This window comes from Xenopus tropicalis, chromosome 2 (genome assembly GCF_000004195.4).
Source record: "Xenopus tropicalis strain Nigerian chromosome 2, UCB_Xtro_10.0, whole genome shotgun sequence".
Lineage (NCBI taxonomy): Eukaryota > Metazoa > Chordata > Amphibia > Anura > Pipidae > Xenopus > Xenopus tropicalis.
Genome location: NC_030678.2, coordinates 62,784,212 through 62,800,776, shown reverse-complemented (window position 1 = coordinate 62,800,776; position 16,565 = coordinate 62,784,212). Strand labels below are relative to the sequence as shown.

Here is a 16,565-nt window from a genome sequence, read left to right as displayed (position 1 = left end):
TAATTAGCATATGCTGATTAGGATCGGAAGGGGTTCAAAAATTATTTTCACTGCCCATTTAACCCTTTCCGAATTCTAATTAGCATATGCCAATTCGAATTCGGTTCGGTCGGGACCGCAGATTCGTCCGAAACCGAATCTTTAAAAAAATGCTGGGATTCTGTGCAGTATACATAATACCATATTGGTGTAAATTTGCCTGGGTGCAGTATTAAAAAGGAATCTTTTACAGCATGTAGAACAAAAAAATGCTGCACTCACAGGTCTTAGTGGAGAAAAAAGAAAATACTTTATTTATTGTAACGTCAAACCAACGTTTCGCCTGCTGCTGCAGCCTTTTTCAAAGTAAAATGACACACACAACCAACAACTGATAAACCCATAGTGGCGCCAAAACAGGCTGATGACGTCACACTGTCGTCAGCTTAAACCCACCCCCATCCGTGTATAACACAAAGAATCAAAAAATAACAAAAAATTCAAATAAAGAAAAGTAATTGTAATGAACACATAAACACAAACACCCAAAAGTTATAAATAAGAATCATAAAGAAACGAACAAAATCAAGAAAAGAGACGCATAGAACAGAAAACACCCTATTGCTGAACTGCAAGTCCTGTGGCGGTGTAGTGAGCCGTATAGAATAAAGAATAGAATATGAAATAAATAGAATAAAATATTGTATAGAATAAAAAGAATAGAATTCAATATTTTTTTCAATGTTTTCAATATTTTATTCTATTATATATTTTTATATATATATATATATATATATATTTATTCTAATATATATATATATATATATATATTATATATATATATATATATTATATAGTTTTTTGAAATCACGGGAACACTTACCGGACAGACAGTGTGTGCTCAACGCCAAGCCGGAACCCAGACGGTAAATCTGTCTGCAAACAAAAAACTTTGTGTGGAGCAACACCAACACTGCTGTTTACAAAAATCCTTATTTATTTAGTCTCTTTAAAAGCATGTTGTACTTATACAGAAAAAGACCATTCGCTTGATGTGTTTCGTGGTATCACACCACTTTCTCAAAAGCTGTATGTATTGTGACATGCTGAATGCCTGTACACGCAATTTTGGGGGAATTATCAATGGTAGGCAGGCAGGCATGCAGAGGATCTGGAGCATAGAGACAGGGACACCAAGTCTTCAGGCAAAACTCAGGTTTATTTAGGGCCCATTCTTCCCAACAGAGGCATAAAGACAGTTCAGTAAACAGTTCAGGGTTTTGAGATGTCCCTTCTTCAGGGTTCTCACCTTCCAGGGTTGGTTCCACACTCTGGAACACTCAGGCTTCACAGTAAGCCTTGCTGAGCCCTCTCAACACTCATCCGTTTGGTCAGAACTCCCTCTGCTCCCTGGCAGTGGCAAGTGGCACCCCCAGCTCCTCTGGGAGTTCCTAACACAGGCAGCCCTCCTGCTCTGTGCCCTGCTCTGAGAGTGACCTTCACACTGTCACAGTTCATTTCCAACTCCAAACCCTCTGTGTAAATCATACAGCCCTTTTATTGGCTGCTCACCTGCAGCCTAATCAGGCAGCTCCTTACAGCTGGCCAAATCAAACCTTAAAGGAGATTTACTCTAAAACAGCATTACCTGCTGTAAAACCAGGTATTTTACCTTAGGCCATTTGCATCCCACCTTAAATACTGGTGGAAATACACCAAATAATGACCTTTCCCATTGCATCTCTCACAGTAATATATATATATATATATATATATATATATATATATATATATATATATACACAATTTTTTTCTCATTTTGGTTCTGTACATTACCACAATGAATTTTAAATGAAACAACTCAGATGCAGTTGAAGTGCAGACGTTCTCCTTTAATTCAGTGGGGTGAACAAAATGATTGCATACAAATGTGAGGCTACTAAAGCATTTTTTAACACAATCCCTTCATTTCAGGGGCTCAAAGTAATTGAACAAATTAAATAACTGGAAATAAAATGTTAATTTCTAATACTTGGTTGAAAACCCTTTGCTGACAATGACAGCCTGAAGTCTTGAACTCATGGACATCACCAGATGCTGGGTTTCCTCCTTTTTAATACTCTGCCAGGCCTTTACTGCAGCGACTTTCAGTTGCTCTTTGTTTGTGGGCCTTTCTGTCCTAAGTTTAGTCTTCAACAAGTGAAATGCATGCTTAATTGGGTTAAGATCAGGTGACTGACTTGGAAATTCAAGAATTTTCCACTTCTTTGCTTTAATAAACCCCTGGGTTGCTTTGGCTGTGTTTTTTTGGGTCATTGTCCATCTGTATCATGAAACGCCGCCCAATCAATTTGACTGCATTTATCTGGATTTGAGCAGAGAGTATGTCTCTGACCGCTTCAGAATTCATTCGGCTGCTTCTGTCCTGTGTCACATCATCAATAAACACTATTGTCCCAGTGCCACTGGCAGCCATGTGCACCCAAGCCATCACACTGCCACAGATTATGTGGTATGCTTTGGATAATGAGCTGTTCCACGCCTTCTCCATACTTTTTTTTTGCCATCATTCTGGTATAGGTTGATCTTGGTTTCATCTGTCCAAAAAATGTTTTTCCAGAACTGTGCTGGCTTTTTTAGATGTTCTTTAGAAAAGTCCAATCTAGCCTTTCTATTCTTGAGGCTTATAAAAGGCTTGCATCTTCTCTTTATGGTAGACTTGGATTTCGATATGCCTACCCCCTGGAGGGTGTTGTTCACTTGGTTGGCTGTTGTGAAGGGGTTTCTCTTCACCATGGAAATGATTCTATGATCGATCATCCACCACTGTTGTTTTCCATGAACATCCAGGTCTTTTTGCGTTGCTGAGTTCACCAGTGCTTGCTTTCTTTCTCAGGATGTACCAAACTGTAGATTTTGCCACTCCTAATATTGTAGGAATTTCTCGGATGGGTTTTTTCTGTTTTCGCAGCTTAAGGATGGCTTCTTTCACCTGCATGGAGAACTCTCTGGACCGCATGTTGTCTGTTCATAGCAAAATCTTCCACATGCAAGCACCACACCTCAAATCAACTTCAGGCCTTTTATCTGCTTAATTGATAATGACATAACAACGGACTTGCCAACACCTGCCCATGAAATAGCCTTTGACTCAATTGTCCAATTACCTTTGAGCCCTTGAAATTAAGACATTGTGTTAAAAATAAATGCTTTAGTGGCCTCAAATTTTTATGCAATCGTTTTGTTCACCCAACTGAATTAAGCTGAAAGTCTGCACTTCAACTGCATCTGAGTAGTTTCATTTAAAATTCATTGTGGTAATGTACAGAACTAAAATTAGAAAAAAGTTGTCTCTGTCCAAATATTTATCGACCTAACCATACGCAAAAAGCAGGAGCCGGGTGCATATCAAATATTACATTCGCTCCATAAATAGCACTCACGGCTTATGAATCAATAAAAAACCTTTATTAGTTTTCCATATCGACGCGTTTCGACCCACTAGGGATCGTCATCAGGATATATATATATATATATATATATATATATATATATATATATATATATATATATATATATATAGTATAAAATATTGTTAAAAAGAAACTATTATAATAATTTCCAAGGACCACAGTGCACTGTGCTCACATGCAAAACAAGGGTATGCATGCATGCTAGGATACATCAGCCAATAAACAAACAGCTGCATTATTTCCTGTCAGGTGAACTCTGAGGGAGCACACAGACCATCATAGAGTGGTGGCTCAAGGTAAACTATGTAAAAGAGGAGTATTTACCAACATATTTACTAATTTGGTAAGATTTTTTTATTAGGTTACTTATGAGGATATACATTATCTGTTGGTTAAGTATTCATTCTGTGGGTAAAGCTAACCAACAGATAATTGATATCATAAGTAATCCTGATAACAATTTTATAAAATGTTTATATATTACACTTTTTACAACTTTTTTCTCAAGCCACTGTTTTGTGATTTCTGTTTGCGTCTCACTGATCACCTAGTAGGAAATAATGCAGGATCTAACTGTAACAGGAATAAGTGTAGGACTGAAAGCTCTATGATATAGCCATTTATTGGCTGTAACCTGATGTGAAGCACAGTGCCACATAAAAGCCAGAGGGTGGACTACTACTAGGGGGCCATTTACTAATGCTCACATTTTTGGGGGATTTTTAGTGCTAGAAGTGGCAGAAAAAAAAAGTTGCAACTTTTCAATATTTACTATGCATCCAAACAGCTAAAATTCTAGTCCAACAATTCACCAGCTAAAACTTGCTGAGATTGTGTAGTCAATAGCAGATGTCCCTTCCCTTTTCTGGAAGATCCTTCCTTTGCTTCAATACTTTTTTGACACGTGAATTTGTCATGATTTTTTTTTTTGAGTGAGAAATGTTAGAGTTTTAGTAAATGTGCCCCCTAGAATATAATTTTCAAGAAAATGCTTTATTTATACAAAGTGTGCCCTGTGGCTTTTTTGAGGCACTAAAAAGCATATGCATGCAAGCTAGTTATCAGCCAGAAGATGGGCAGATCTTTGTCTCAGTCTTACACTTAGTCCAACACTTCTTCCTCTTCAGTTATTTCCTCATTATTTCTAACTGTAAAATGAGTGTGTGGGAGTAAAAAATAGAGCTGTGTACATACATTGGTTCATGTAATCAATAAATATATATAATATGGGCTGCCCGTGGCTTGTACAAATGATGCTTACACACAGAACATACATGAGCCAATGAATGGACGCAGCTCTGTCTTTTACTCCAATACTACTTTCTTGTGAAAAGGGAACAGAGGGTTAGACTCAAATCTGCTTCCCTAGTGCCCTCATCGTGAACACCCTTTGCCAGGTTGCTTAAAGCACCTCAGAGAAATTGCAGATATGTCAGTATACAGTGTCGGACTGAGATGCCAGGGGCCCACCAAAAACCTTGGACCATAGGCCCATTTTCTAAACTATTATTCCTCCTCTCCTCCCTCAACCTTTTTATTATCCAAGTCTTTTTTTCTATCCTTCCATCCAATGACCATTCAGTTGGCCAAATAGTTAGAAGCAAGAGGGCACCTGGGCCCATCGGGAGTTTTCCTGGTATCCTGGTGGGCCAGTCCGACACTATCAGTACATGTCAGTTTCTGTAGGAATACTTTTTTTTATGCCTAGTTACATACTGCACTGTATAATTGAAAGGCTTTTTTTTTTGCATCTGCCACTATTGTTGTTTGTTCAACTATTTGCTGTGCCTGGTAACAGAGCATGTGCAGTAAAAGGCAGGTCTGTATGAGCACCAAATGCACGTTATGCCAACCCTGCTGCAGTGTTCTGTTTTTTATAACCAGGTACAAGCAGGTAGGTCTCCTCCTGAACTGCATCACTGGTGACCCCCAAAACTGGGGTATTAAGGTATTAACCACGCTGGAAAAAGTGTTGACATTTGCACCATTGCAGTAGCAACTAATCACAACTGTTTTACAGCATTATTCTGCTTCTGGTAGGCTGATTAAAGCTAATTGCCATTCGTTTTTTATAGGTCACTGTTAAGAATAAAACTTGACAGTATTAGTAAATGAGGCTCCCTTCTTTAGTAATGTAAAGATGAAACATTACCTACAAATAATTTATTACTTTTATTTATTTTAGATGGCAACACCGCTGGGGTAATTTTAGGTAAGTTCACTGTATGCTTGTACGCAAACAGACGGTATATATACCGGTATATACACATTACATATTTTTACAGTATTTAGATGTGCATTTCTAATATCTGCATATTTCTGTGTGTATTGTGTTGTATTCTACCTACTTATATTTACCACTTTTTCCACTAAATATATAAAGCACTTTAATTTTCATATTCTGAATACAATACCTATAAATTTACCATTTTAGCCCAAAACACTGCCTTAAAGTAGTTCACCATCAAGTTAACACTTAGGGGCTGATTTACTAACCCACGAATCCGACCCGAATTGGAAAAGTTCCGACTTGAAAACGAACATTTTGCGACTTTTTCGTATGTTTTGCGATTTTTTCGGATTCTGTACGAATTTTTCGTTACCAATACGATTTTTGCGTAAAAACGCTTGTTTTTCGTATCCATTACGAAAGTTGCGTAAAAAGTTGCGCATTTTGCGTAGCGTTAAAACTTACGCGAAAAGTTGCGCGTTTTTTTGTAGCGTTAAAACTTAACGCTACGAAAAATGCGCAACTTTTCGCGTAAGTTTTAACGCTACGCAAAATGCGCAACTTTTTACGCAACTTTCGTAATGGATAGGAAAACTCGCGTTTTTACGCAAAAATCGTATTGGATCCGAAAAATTCGTAAAGAATCCGAAAAAATCGCAAAACATACGAAAGAATCGCAAAGTACCGATCATTACGAAAAAAACGCAATCGGACTCCATTCGACCCGTTCGTGGGTAAGTAAATCAGCCCCTTAGTATGTTATAGAATGTCCATTTCTTAGCTACTTTTTAATTGGTCTTCGAATTTTTTTTTTAACTATAGTTCTTGAATTATTTGCCTTCTGACTCTAAAGCTTTTAAACAGGGGTCACTGTAAACTGCTCTGAGAGGCTACAATTTTAATTTTATTATTATTTTGTTATTACTTACATTCATATTCCAGTCTCTCATTCAAACCACTGCCTGGTTACTGTGGTAATCTGTACACCATTCTACTTGTCCATTCAGGGTCCTGTTTTTGCAAGGACCCTCACCTGAATTACCTAATTAAACTTTAAGAGATACTGTCATGGGAAAAAAATGTTTTAGCTATATTCTTCATTTCCCAGGGTACCACAGCCATGTGACCTGTGCTCTGATAAACTTCAGTCACACTTTACTGCTGAGCTGCAAAGTGTCCTCCCTATCAGCCGATCAGCAGGACAATGGGAAGGTAGCAAGATAGCAGCTCCCAGTAGATACTAGAATAGCACTCAATAGTAAGAAATCCAAGTCTGGCTTGGGACTCTTCCAGTTACATGGGAGTAGGAGAAACAATAGGTTACCTGAAAGCAGTTCTAATGTGTAGCGCTGGCTCTTTCTGAAAGCTCAGACTCAGGCACAATGCACTAAGATGGCTGCATACATACTAATATTACAACTACAAAAAAATACATTTGTTGGTTCAAGGATAAAATTTTGAAGTTTACCATAACAATCATGACAATATCCGTTTAAAGTGGTGGTTAACCTTTATATTAAGTCTTCAGTATGATAGACATTTATATTCTAATACAATTTGCATTTTTTTTTATTTGGTATTTGAATTATTTATCAATTTCTCCATCCCCAATGTGGGATTTCAGCAGCTATCTTGTTGCAAGGGTCCAGTTTTTCATAGCAGCCAGGAAGTGTTTTAAATAAGAGACTGAAGGATATATAAGAATAGTACATTAAATACATTAACATTTCCTTGAGTTATGTTACATAAGTTACATAGGGTTGAATAAAGACCAGAGTCCATCAAGTTCAACCCAGCACACACAACCTATACTTACCAATCTATACACTCGCATACATAAACTATATATATTCAACCAGTAATACTAACTGTAGATATTAGTATCACAATAGCCTTGGATATTCTGCTTGTTCAAAAACTCATCCAGGCCCCTCTTAAAGGCATTAACAGAGTCTGCCATTACCACATCACTAGGAAGGGCATTCCACAGCCTCACTGCCCTCACCGTGAAAAACCACCTACGCTGCTTCAAATGGAAGTCCCGTTCCTCTAATCTAAAGGGGTGGCCTCTGGCGCATTGCTCGTTTTCATGGGAAAAAAGAACACCCCCTGTGACACAAATTACATCACTAAGCACCAATGATATATAGATATAATGTATATTTAAATATATGGGGTATTTAGCCTTTTTATAATATATATTAAACTTTCTTTTTAGGAAACACTGTGCTGATGCTTACACTGATTATTGTAACACAAGTACTTGGGAAATTCTTCTGAACTGATGGACTAAACGGTCTAAGCCTAAAGTGAACATATCTGTCTTGCCAAGGAGCCACATACAAACAGTAAATTTATACTTTACGAAGACACCTTGCCAAATCCTTTTCGTGGATGTTAAATACCAAAAGGCCCTTGATTTTGGGCTTGGGTCTGTGGTACCCCTGCAGAGATTGTGCATAGTATCCCTGTTATAAGGGTTTTTTTTTTCTTGCTGCAATGGGTTAATTGCCTTTAGAAACACTGACTCAGGGAATGATGTGAATGCTTACAAGTAATATGTCAATACTGTATAAGTAAAGCATAACATATAAAAAGTGCTAACAACTGCTAGGCTTGAGTCAGGAGAAGTAGTTGTTAGCTCTGGGTCTTATTTTATTTATCTCCATAGTACACTACACACTGTATTTGTAATGATGCTCTATTATTAATGTACTTTATCCCAAGATTTATTTTACACTTCTATTGTGTGATTGAAGTCAAATGTATTGATATTGGACATAAAAAAGCTCATTGCAAAATGTGCTCAACCATAGCAACTGCTAGTTTGTTCCGTCTGACTGCCTTCCATAGACTGTAACTGGATGTGATTAAGGTTGTCTAATATAATCCCAAAGAGATACCTTACACACAAGGCACTGTAATGTAAAAGAGGCCAAAGAGAATTTTTTTTTTTAACATATCGGTGCCTGTTAACCCTACCTAATCTGTTCCTTAATTTTAACTTGTCACCTTCACTCACTCTTTGACACCACGCAAGTTATTTTGTTTGTATCACAAGCTAAGTAAGCCCACGAGTTTCCCTTTTTGTCCAAAACTTGTACACTTCTGATATTAGGTACAATGATATTATATTCTTAGGTGGGAGGGCAAAGGGGTTGGCAGGTATCAGAATTTTGTTTTACAAATGCATTTGCTGCTCTTTATTTATTTAATTGGGTTGAACATTAATAAAATCATTCTACCTTAGATCCATGGACTCCTTGTATTTCACCTTCTTAACAGAAGTGTATAACAGTAGTGTATATGTGTATACATTGTTGCACTTGGCACTTGTTCCATCTCATCATTAATTTATTAATTCAATAAAAGTGGAGTGTGGTTGTTGTTTGCATTCATTTAATCATTAATGGCCTTATAATGCAGTTTTGTACACTACGAAATGTAAATGTTAAGTGATTTTTACAGTATATTCTAATTTTTAATCGGGTTTATTCAAATGGTGCCATCTGTTGGTGAAATGGTTTTTATAACGCTGTATTTGTAATAGTAATCTTACCAAATCAGTGTAAAAATGTATGTATGTAACTTTATAAAGCGCTACAAGGATATGCAGTGCTGTACAATTTTACAGTATACACAATTAAACACAGGACAAGTGTTATAATAAATACAATAAATAAGTATAAATACACAGAGATTAAGTACCATGTGGTATGAGGCACAGTATGAAGGAGGTCCCTGCCCCATTGATCTTACAATATAAGTCTTTAACTAAATCCACAGATTTCTGAAATGTAAATCTCTACATTTTTGAGTTTAGCTTTGAATGCTTTAATCCATAGTTAGCTACCTTTTATTTGAAAGAAACACCAATATGAGGAAAAAACAAGTGAGAACAAAACATAACTGTTTGGGGTAAGAACAGCGCTGGATTCCTAATTTGCGCGCCCCGAGGCTGCCCCCATTCTGTGCCCCCTCCCCGCGAGTGCGCATGCGCAAACGTTTAAACTCCCATATGGAGCAGTTTGGGAAAGGTCCCCATTGCTCCGTATGGGAGCAAAATTTAAAAATGTTGCTGCGGCGGGACGGCATGCCGCCCCTAAGTTTGTGCCGCCCTAGGTCTTGCCACAAATCCGGGCTTGGGTAAGAACCAAGCCAGTTATATCTACTTAAAGGCACTTGCCACTGGCTTTTATGCAAAATACTCAACAACAATTTTACAGCATACAGTACTGCATCTACCAAATGTACTCTTTTATGGTAAGCCTTCCTATTATGATATGGCAGCTGCTGTTGTGGACAGGCTGGTAAATTTTCATAGGTGTGCAATATTCTCTGATTGCTCTAAGGGTCATGAAAGGAGACACTAGATTGACCTCATTATGCATGCTTCTTTTGTGCTAGGATCTCTTAGGATACCTTAGGATCTCCTTTATGGCCAAAACACCGTATAACTGGGCTGCTTCCTTATGATAAGCTCAGGAGGTGTCAGTATTGTTGTTCATTCAAAACCCACTGCTCTTGTTGTATAATGTGATGTTGATGCCACTTTTGATTTATATATATAATATTATATAATGTAAATATACAGTCTCCTCATGCAGCATGCCTACACATCTTAGCCTGCTCACTAAACATTGATCAAACACTGACTAACCTAGTCAGCACTCGATACAGATGGCATGCCTCAGAAGCCTGTAGCCATTCTTCATATGCATAGTGCAAAAAAAAAAAAAAATTGTAAATGGGGCCTACAGCTAAAGTGAGTGTCAAAGTGGAGTGGTAAAGGGGGCACAGAATAAAATGTTTTTTTGCATTTACTTTAGGCATCTTATTTTGTTGAGTTGGGCCCTGCTTTTTTGAAAAGGTGGGGGGGGAGCTAGAGAGGAGAAGGGAAAGGCAAGTCTTTAACCATTTCACTGCCAGCCAATTTGGTCAAAGCAGAACTTCTACTGCCAGACAGTTTTTGAACATTTTGCACTTTAGGGGCCTTTCCTCAGGGGGACTTTTAGTTTACCCAGGAAAACAATATATTGTTTTTTTCAGGACAACCTAAGCTTTCAAAATATGGTAGAAATTTGGTGTAATTCCAATACTGTAACAAGATATAGGCTTCTAAATAAATCACATTTTCCATAATATAAACACATATACCAGAAACAAAAATTATTTTATGCACAAAAATACAACTGATTTGGAAAGTCCCATGTCTCCTGGACGTGCCAATACCAAATGCAGTGGTGTGAAAAACTATTTGCCCCCTTCCTGATTTCTTATTCTTTTGCATGTTTGTCACACTTAAATGTTTCTGCTCATCAAAAACCGTTAACTATTAGCCAAAGATAACATAATTGAACACAAAATGCAGTTTTTAAATGAAGGTTTACGTTATTAAGGGAGAAAAAAAACTCCAAATCTACATGGCCCTGTGTGAAAAAGTGATTGCCCCCCTTCTTAAAAAATAACTTAACTGTGGTTTTTCACACCTGAGTTCAATTTTTGTAGTCACCCTCAGGCCTGATTACTGCCACACCTGTTTCAATCAAGAAATCACTTAAATAGGAGCTACCTGACACAGAGAAGTAGGCCAAAAGCACCTCAAAAGCTAGACATCATGCCAAGATCCAAAGAAGTTGAGGAACAAATGAGAACAAAAGTAATTGAGATCTATCAGTCTGGTAAAGGTTATTAAGCTATTTCTAAAGCTTTGGGACTCCAGCGAACCACAGTGAGAGCCATTATCCACAAATGGCAAAAACATGGAACAGTGGTGAACCTTCCCAGGAGTGGCCGGCCGACCAAAATTACCCCAAGAGCGCAGAGACAACTCATCCGAGAGGCCACAAAAGACCCCAGGACAACATCTAAAGAACTGCAGGCCTCACTTGCCTCAATTAAGGTCAGTGTTCACGACTCCACCATAAGAAAGAGACTGGGCAAAAACGGCCTGCATGGCAGATTTCCAAGGCGCAAACCACTTTTAAGCAAAAAGAACATTAAGGCTCATCTCAATTTTGCTAAAAAACATCTCAATGATTGCCAAGACTTTTGGGAAAATACCTTGTGGATGACGAGACAAAAGTTGAACTTTTTGGAAGGTGTGTGTCCCGTTACATCTGGCGTAAAAGTAACACAGCATTTCAGAAAAAGAACATGATACCAACAGTAAAATATGGTGGTGGTAGTGTGATGGTCTGGGGTTGTTTTGCTGCTTCAGGACCTGGAAGGCTTGCTGTGATAGATGGAACCATGAATTCTACTGTCTACCAAAAAATCCTGAAGGAGAATGTCCGGCCATCTGTTCGTCAACTCAAGCTAAAGCAATCTTGGATGCTGCAGCAGGACAATGACCCAAAACACACCAGCAAATCCACCAACAAAATGAAGACTTTGGAGTGGCCTAGTCAAAGTCCTAACCTGAATCCTATTGAGATGTTGTGGCATGACCTTAAAAAGGCGGTTCATGCTAGAAAACCCTCAAATAAAGCTGAATTACAACAATTCTGCAAAGATGAGTGGGCCAAAATTCCTCCAGAGCGCTGTAAAAGACTCGTTGCAAGTTATCGCAAATGCTTGATTGCAGTTATTGCTGCTAAGGGTGGCCCAACCAGTTATTAGGTTTTACTTTTTCACACAGGGTCATGTAGGTTTGGATTTTTTTTCTCCCTAAATAATAAAAAGCCTCATTTAAAAACTGCATTTTGTGTTTACTTGTGTTATCTTTGACTAATAGTTAAATGTGTTTGATGATCAGAAACATTTTGTGTGACAAACATGCAAAAGAATAAGAAATCAGGAAGGGGGCAAATAGTTTTTCACACCACTGTATATATAGTTTTATGACGATTTCTCATTTGTATAGGTCAAAAACTCCCAGCAGTACACTACCAAATTTTCAAAGCACTGCTTCGGAAAGCTGCATACTTTAGATTTCAAGTCCAAAAATTCCACTAACAGAAGGTTTATCCCAGAAAATTACACATTTCTGCAAAGAACAGATTCTGGGGAATCCAGAATAGGCACAACTGTCTGTCTACTCCAGGGGTCGGGAACCTTTTTGGCCGAGAGAGCCATAAACACCACATATTTTAAAATGTAATTCCGTGAGAGCCATACAATATGTTTGGCCGCGGATGCTGCGGGGCAAGGTCGGGTGGGTCCCAAGGATGCCGGATGCGGATCTAATGCAGAGGAAGGGAGCGTGGCCTGCACTTGGCGAATATAAGACGTGTTTTAAGGCTTAGAACACGTCTTCTATCCGCCGAGCGCAGGCCATGACCCCCATTATTTTTTTTTTTATTTAAGATTTGGCAGCGAGCCAGATGCAGCCATCAAAAGAGCCACATCTGGCTCCCGAGCCATAGGTTCCCTACCCCTGGTCTACTCCAAACTATCAAGTGCCAATGCTTTCCTAAAGTTATTGGTTTTTATCAGTTTGTGAAATTTTTTAAAAAATCACTTCAAAGCTTCCAGTCTATAGTATCTTATCTCCTATAGGTCATAAAGTAACCAAATAAAACACCCTAAATATGAACACCAGGGGTCCACTGAACAGTTTGATGCCCAATATGTATAGGTTTACCTAAGTATGTGGCATGTAGGGGTCCCAATGTAAACAAACCCCCACATGATCTGTCATTTCAGCTCCTGCAAAATCAACACATTTACATCATTATATGTGGGATTAAGCTAGTATAAAGTATGCTCACCCCAGAAATCATTATATTTTTGGAAAGTACACATTCTCCCGAATCTAAACTGGGTACCCATGTCTTTCTACTCCAAAGTACCAAGTGGCAAAGCTTTTCTAAATGTAGCAATTTTGATGACATTTCCAAAAATCCCCTCAAAGCTTCCACTTTACAGCATCTTATCTCCCACATAGCATTAGGTACCAAGATAAAACACCCTAAATTTGAATGCCAGGGGTCCACTGAACAGTTTAATGCCCAATATGTATAGGTTTACCCAAGAATGTGGCATGTAGGGGCCCCAAAGTGAACATACCCCATATGATCTATCATTTCTGTCATTTCAGCTCCAGCAAAATCAACACATTTACATCATTATATGTGGGATAAAGCTAGTAAAAAGTACGCTCACCCCAGAAAGTCATATATTTTTGGAAAGTACACATTCCCCCGAATCTAAAATGGGTACCTATGGCTTTCAACTCCAAAGTACCAAGCCGCAAAGCTTTACTAAATGTAGCAATTTTGATGACATTTGCAAAAATCCCCCCAAAGCTTCCACTGTGCAGCATCTTATCTCCTACATAGCATTAGGTACCAAGATAAAACACCCTAAATTCGAACCCCAGGGGTGCACTGATACCCAATATGTATAGGTTTACACATTATGTGGGATAATGGTACAAAAAAAGTACACTCACCCCACAAAGCCATATATTTTTGGAAAGTACACATTCCCCTGAATCTATAATGGGTACACATTTCTTTTTACTCCAAAGTACCAAGCAGTAAAGCTTTCCTGTTTGCCGATTTTTATGACATTTCAGAAAATCGCCTAAAAATGTTGCAATTTGCCGCATTTATCTCACACAATTTTTTGCATACAGAGGCAAATCACCCCAAATAGAAACACCTATGGTCTACTGAACAGTTTGATGCCCAATATGCATAGATATACCAAAGTCTGTGGTATGTACTGACCCCAAAATGAAAATAGCGCATAAGGATTTCTTGCCGGCCAACTCAGCTTTTGCATACAGAGCCCCCTGTCAGCGTGATTGAATTTAAAATAGGTAAAGTTATTTTTCTACACCAAAGTTACACATGGCAAAGCTATGCTAAAAACAGATCAGGAACACTAATACAGGGATTAAAATGCAATAAAACCACAAAAATTGTGCAAATTAGTGAAATGACAAAATAAGTCGCACAACAGTGTAATTAGTGGTCAGAATATCTGATCCAATAGTCACGCTGTCAAATATACAGTTTTTAGGGAAAAGAAACTAAAAACAAAGTGGTAAAAAAAAAAAAGTGTGTGTACATGTGTAAAAGTTGTGTGACAGTGTGTAAGTGTGTATATATAAGTATATATAAGTGTTCAAAATTAAAAAAAAACTGCTAAATTTTCTGCTGTAAGTGTGTGTAAATGTATGTAAGTTTGTGTAAGTGAGTGTGTGTAAGTGCAAAAAAACCCACCTTACCTGTCCTGGTCCTCCTGCCTCAGTCTTCATCCGGGGCCGGTGCTTGGGGGAGGGGAAACAGGAAGGAGGAAGTGAAGAGGGGATCGGCCCTGTGACGATTGCGTTGCAGGGCCAACGTGACAGCCCCCCTGGCTCGTTGCCCATGGGGCTATCATCGCTAAAAACGGCACATGCCACTTCTGCAGAGAGTACCTTTATCTGCCAAACAACGTATGGTGCACGTTGTTGGCAGATAAAGCCTTTTACTGCAACAACGTACGCCGTATGTAAGTATGGGCAAGAACAGGGTGACAAGTTCATATAATCAGTGATAGGGAGGAGAGGACGCAGACAGGAGGACGGAGCAGGCAAAGATTAGGACCAGGACAGGGTGAAGCAGGGCTGGAGCAAAGGCAGGAACAAAAGCAGAACAGGGGTGAAACTAGAACAGGACAAAGGGACTGGAGAAAAGGAAACACAGAAAAGGAGCCATGTGCAAGCCACAGTGCTCAATGTAATGCCAATGCTCAGACAAAGAATGTGAGGAGGGTTGGGCTTATATAGGGCAAAGTTGATCCTGATTGGCTGACCACACCTAACCAATAAGGCTGCTGGGGTGATGTAACAAAGCCCAGTATACAGGTGCATAGGAGAATAAATTAGAAAAGAGCTCTTGCTAGCTGGCTTCCTGGCTCAATGGTTAGGGAGAGCAGCCAACAATCAGGAGGTCCCAGAATCAAACCCCAGCAGAGCCTTACAAATTGTCTTTTAAAACCTTCTTTTGACATAAAAACTTCAACCCTTTATTTGTCATGATTATGAGAAGCTGATCTTCCAAAACCTTACTTGTATACATATTAGAGTTTTAACCAATGTTGCTTCTATCATGGCATACTGTATATCACATTGTCCAGTATAATTCCTTTTTCCCTGCTGCAGATTAAAAGTTATTTTACTTGCTCCACCTATATATTGTTCCTCATTTAAGGTTCATGTCATTTAGCTCTTTTTTCTTGTATCCCTTTACATTGATGTCATAAACTGACCTCCTGGATCCAACATTACAATCATTCTTCTTATCTTGATTCTACTATAACATCTCAACCATCTCCTGTCATAATTTTGCTACCTCAGTCTATTGCTCCTTGTTATCCACCTTTATCCACCTTTCTAGTAGCTGAATCCCCATACAACAACTTGTCTTTCTTTTGTAACTTTTTTGTCCCCTCCTGTACTAGAGGAGCCTTCACTGGATGTAAGAAAGCTCAATACATGCCATCATGGAGCTCTATTCCTTAAATACATTGTGTACTTTCTAAGAAAATCCAGGCCTTTATCTGAAATTCCAGAGCAGCAATCATTGGTTGGACATTTAGTTCAACAAATTTCCTGAGACCAGAGTATATGGTTATACAAAGATACCTATATTCCTGAGGCCTCTGGGTAAGACTGAGAGGGATTTGAAAAGAGCTGATTTTGACCTTTTTACATTAAGGCCTGAACAGTATACATGGGTGTAAATTATGTCGGTATCATTTAGTAACATTACCCAGTTGAGCCCTTCAATATTGGGTAATTTCCATATTGGGCAGGCTTATGGTTCCATAACTATAGTAAAAATGATGGGGAGAGGGGGCAACCCTGCTGAATACCCCTTTGTGATCTAGGGTGTAATGGTTCCTGACATATCTGTGGTATGTCTGTGAGCATGACTGATGTTAATCAC

General features: G+C 38.6%; 1 protein-coding gene across 2 annotated transcripts in view; it reads left to right on the top strand.

Annotated features, from left to right (window-relative positions):
* Nucleotides 1-9,068, top strand: part of c4bpa (complement component 4 binding protein, alpha) — a 45,656-nt gene extending 36,588 nt beyond the window's left edge. The window contains exons 12-13 of one of the 2 annotated variants that reach the window (XM_012964062.3): nt 5,638-5,664; nt 7,901-9,068. In XM_012964062.3, the coding sequence (XP_012819516.1) occupies nt 5,638-5,664; nt 7,901-7,962 (89 nt within the window). In that variant the 3' untranslated portion in view covers nt 7,963-9,068. 2 annotated transcript variants of the gene reach the window in all.
* Nucleotides 9,069-16,565: the final 7,497 nt, after the last annotated feature.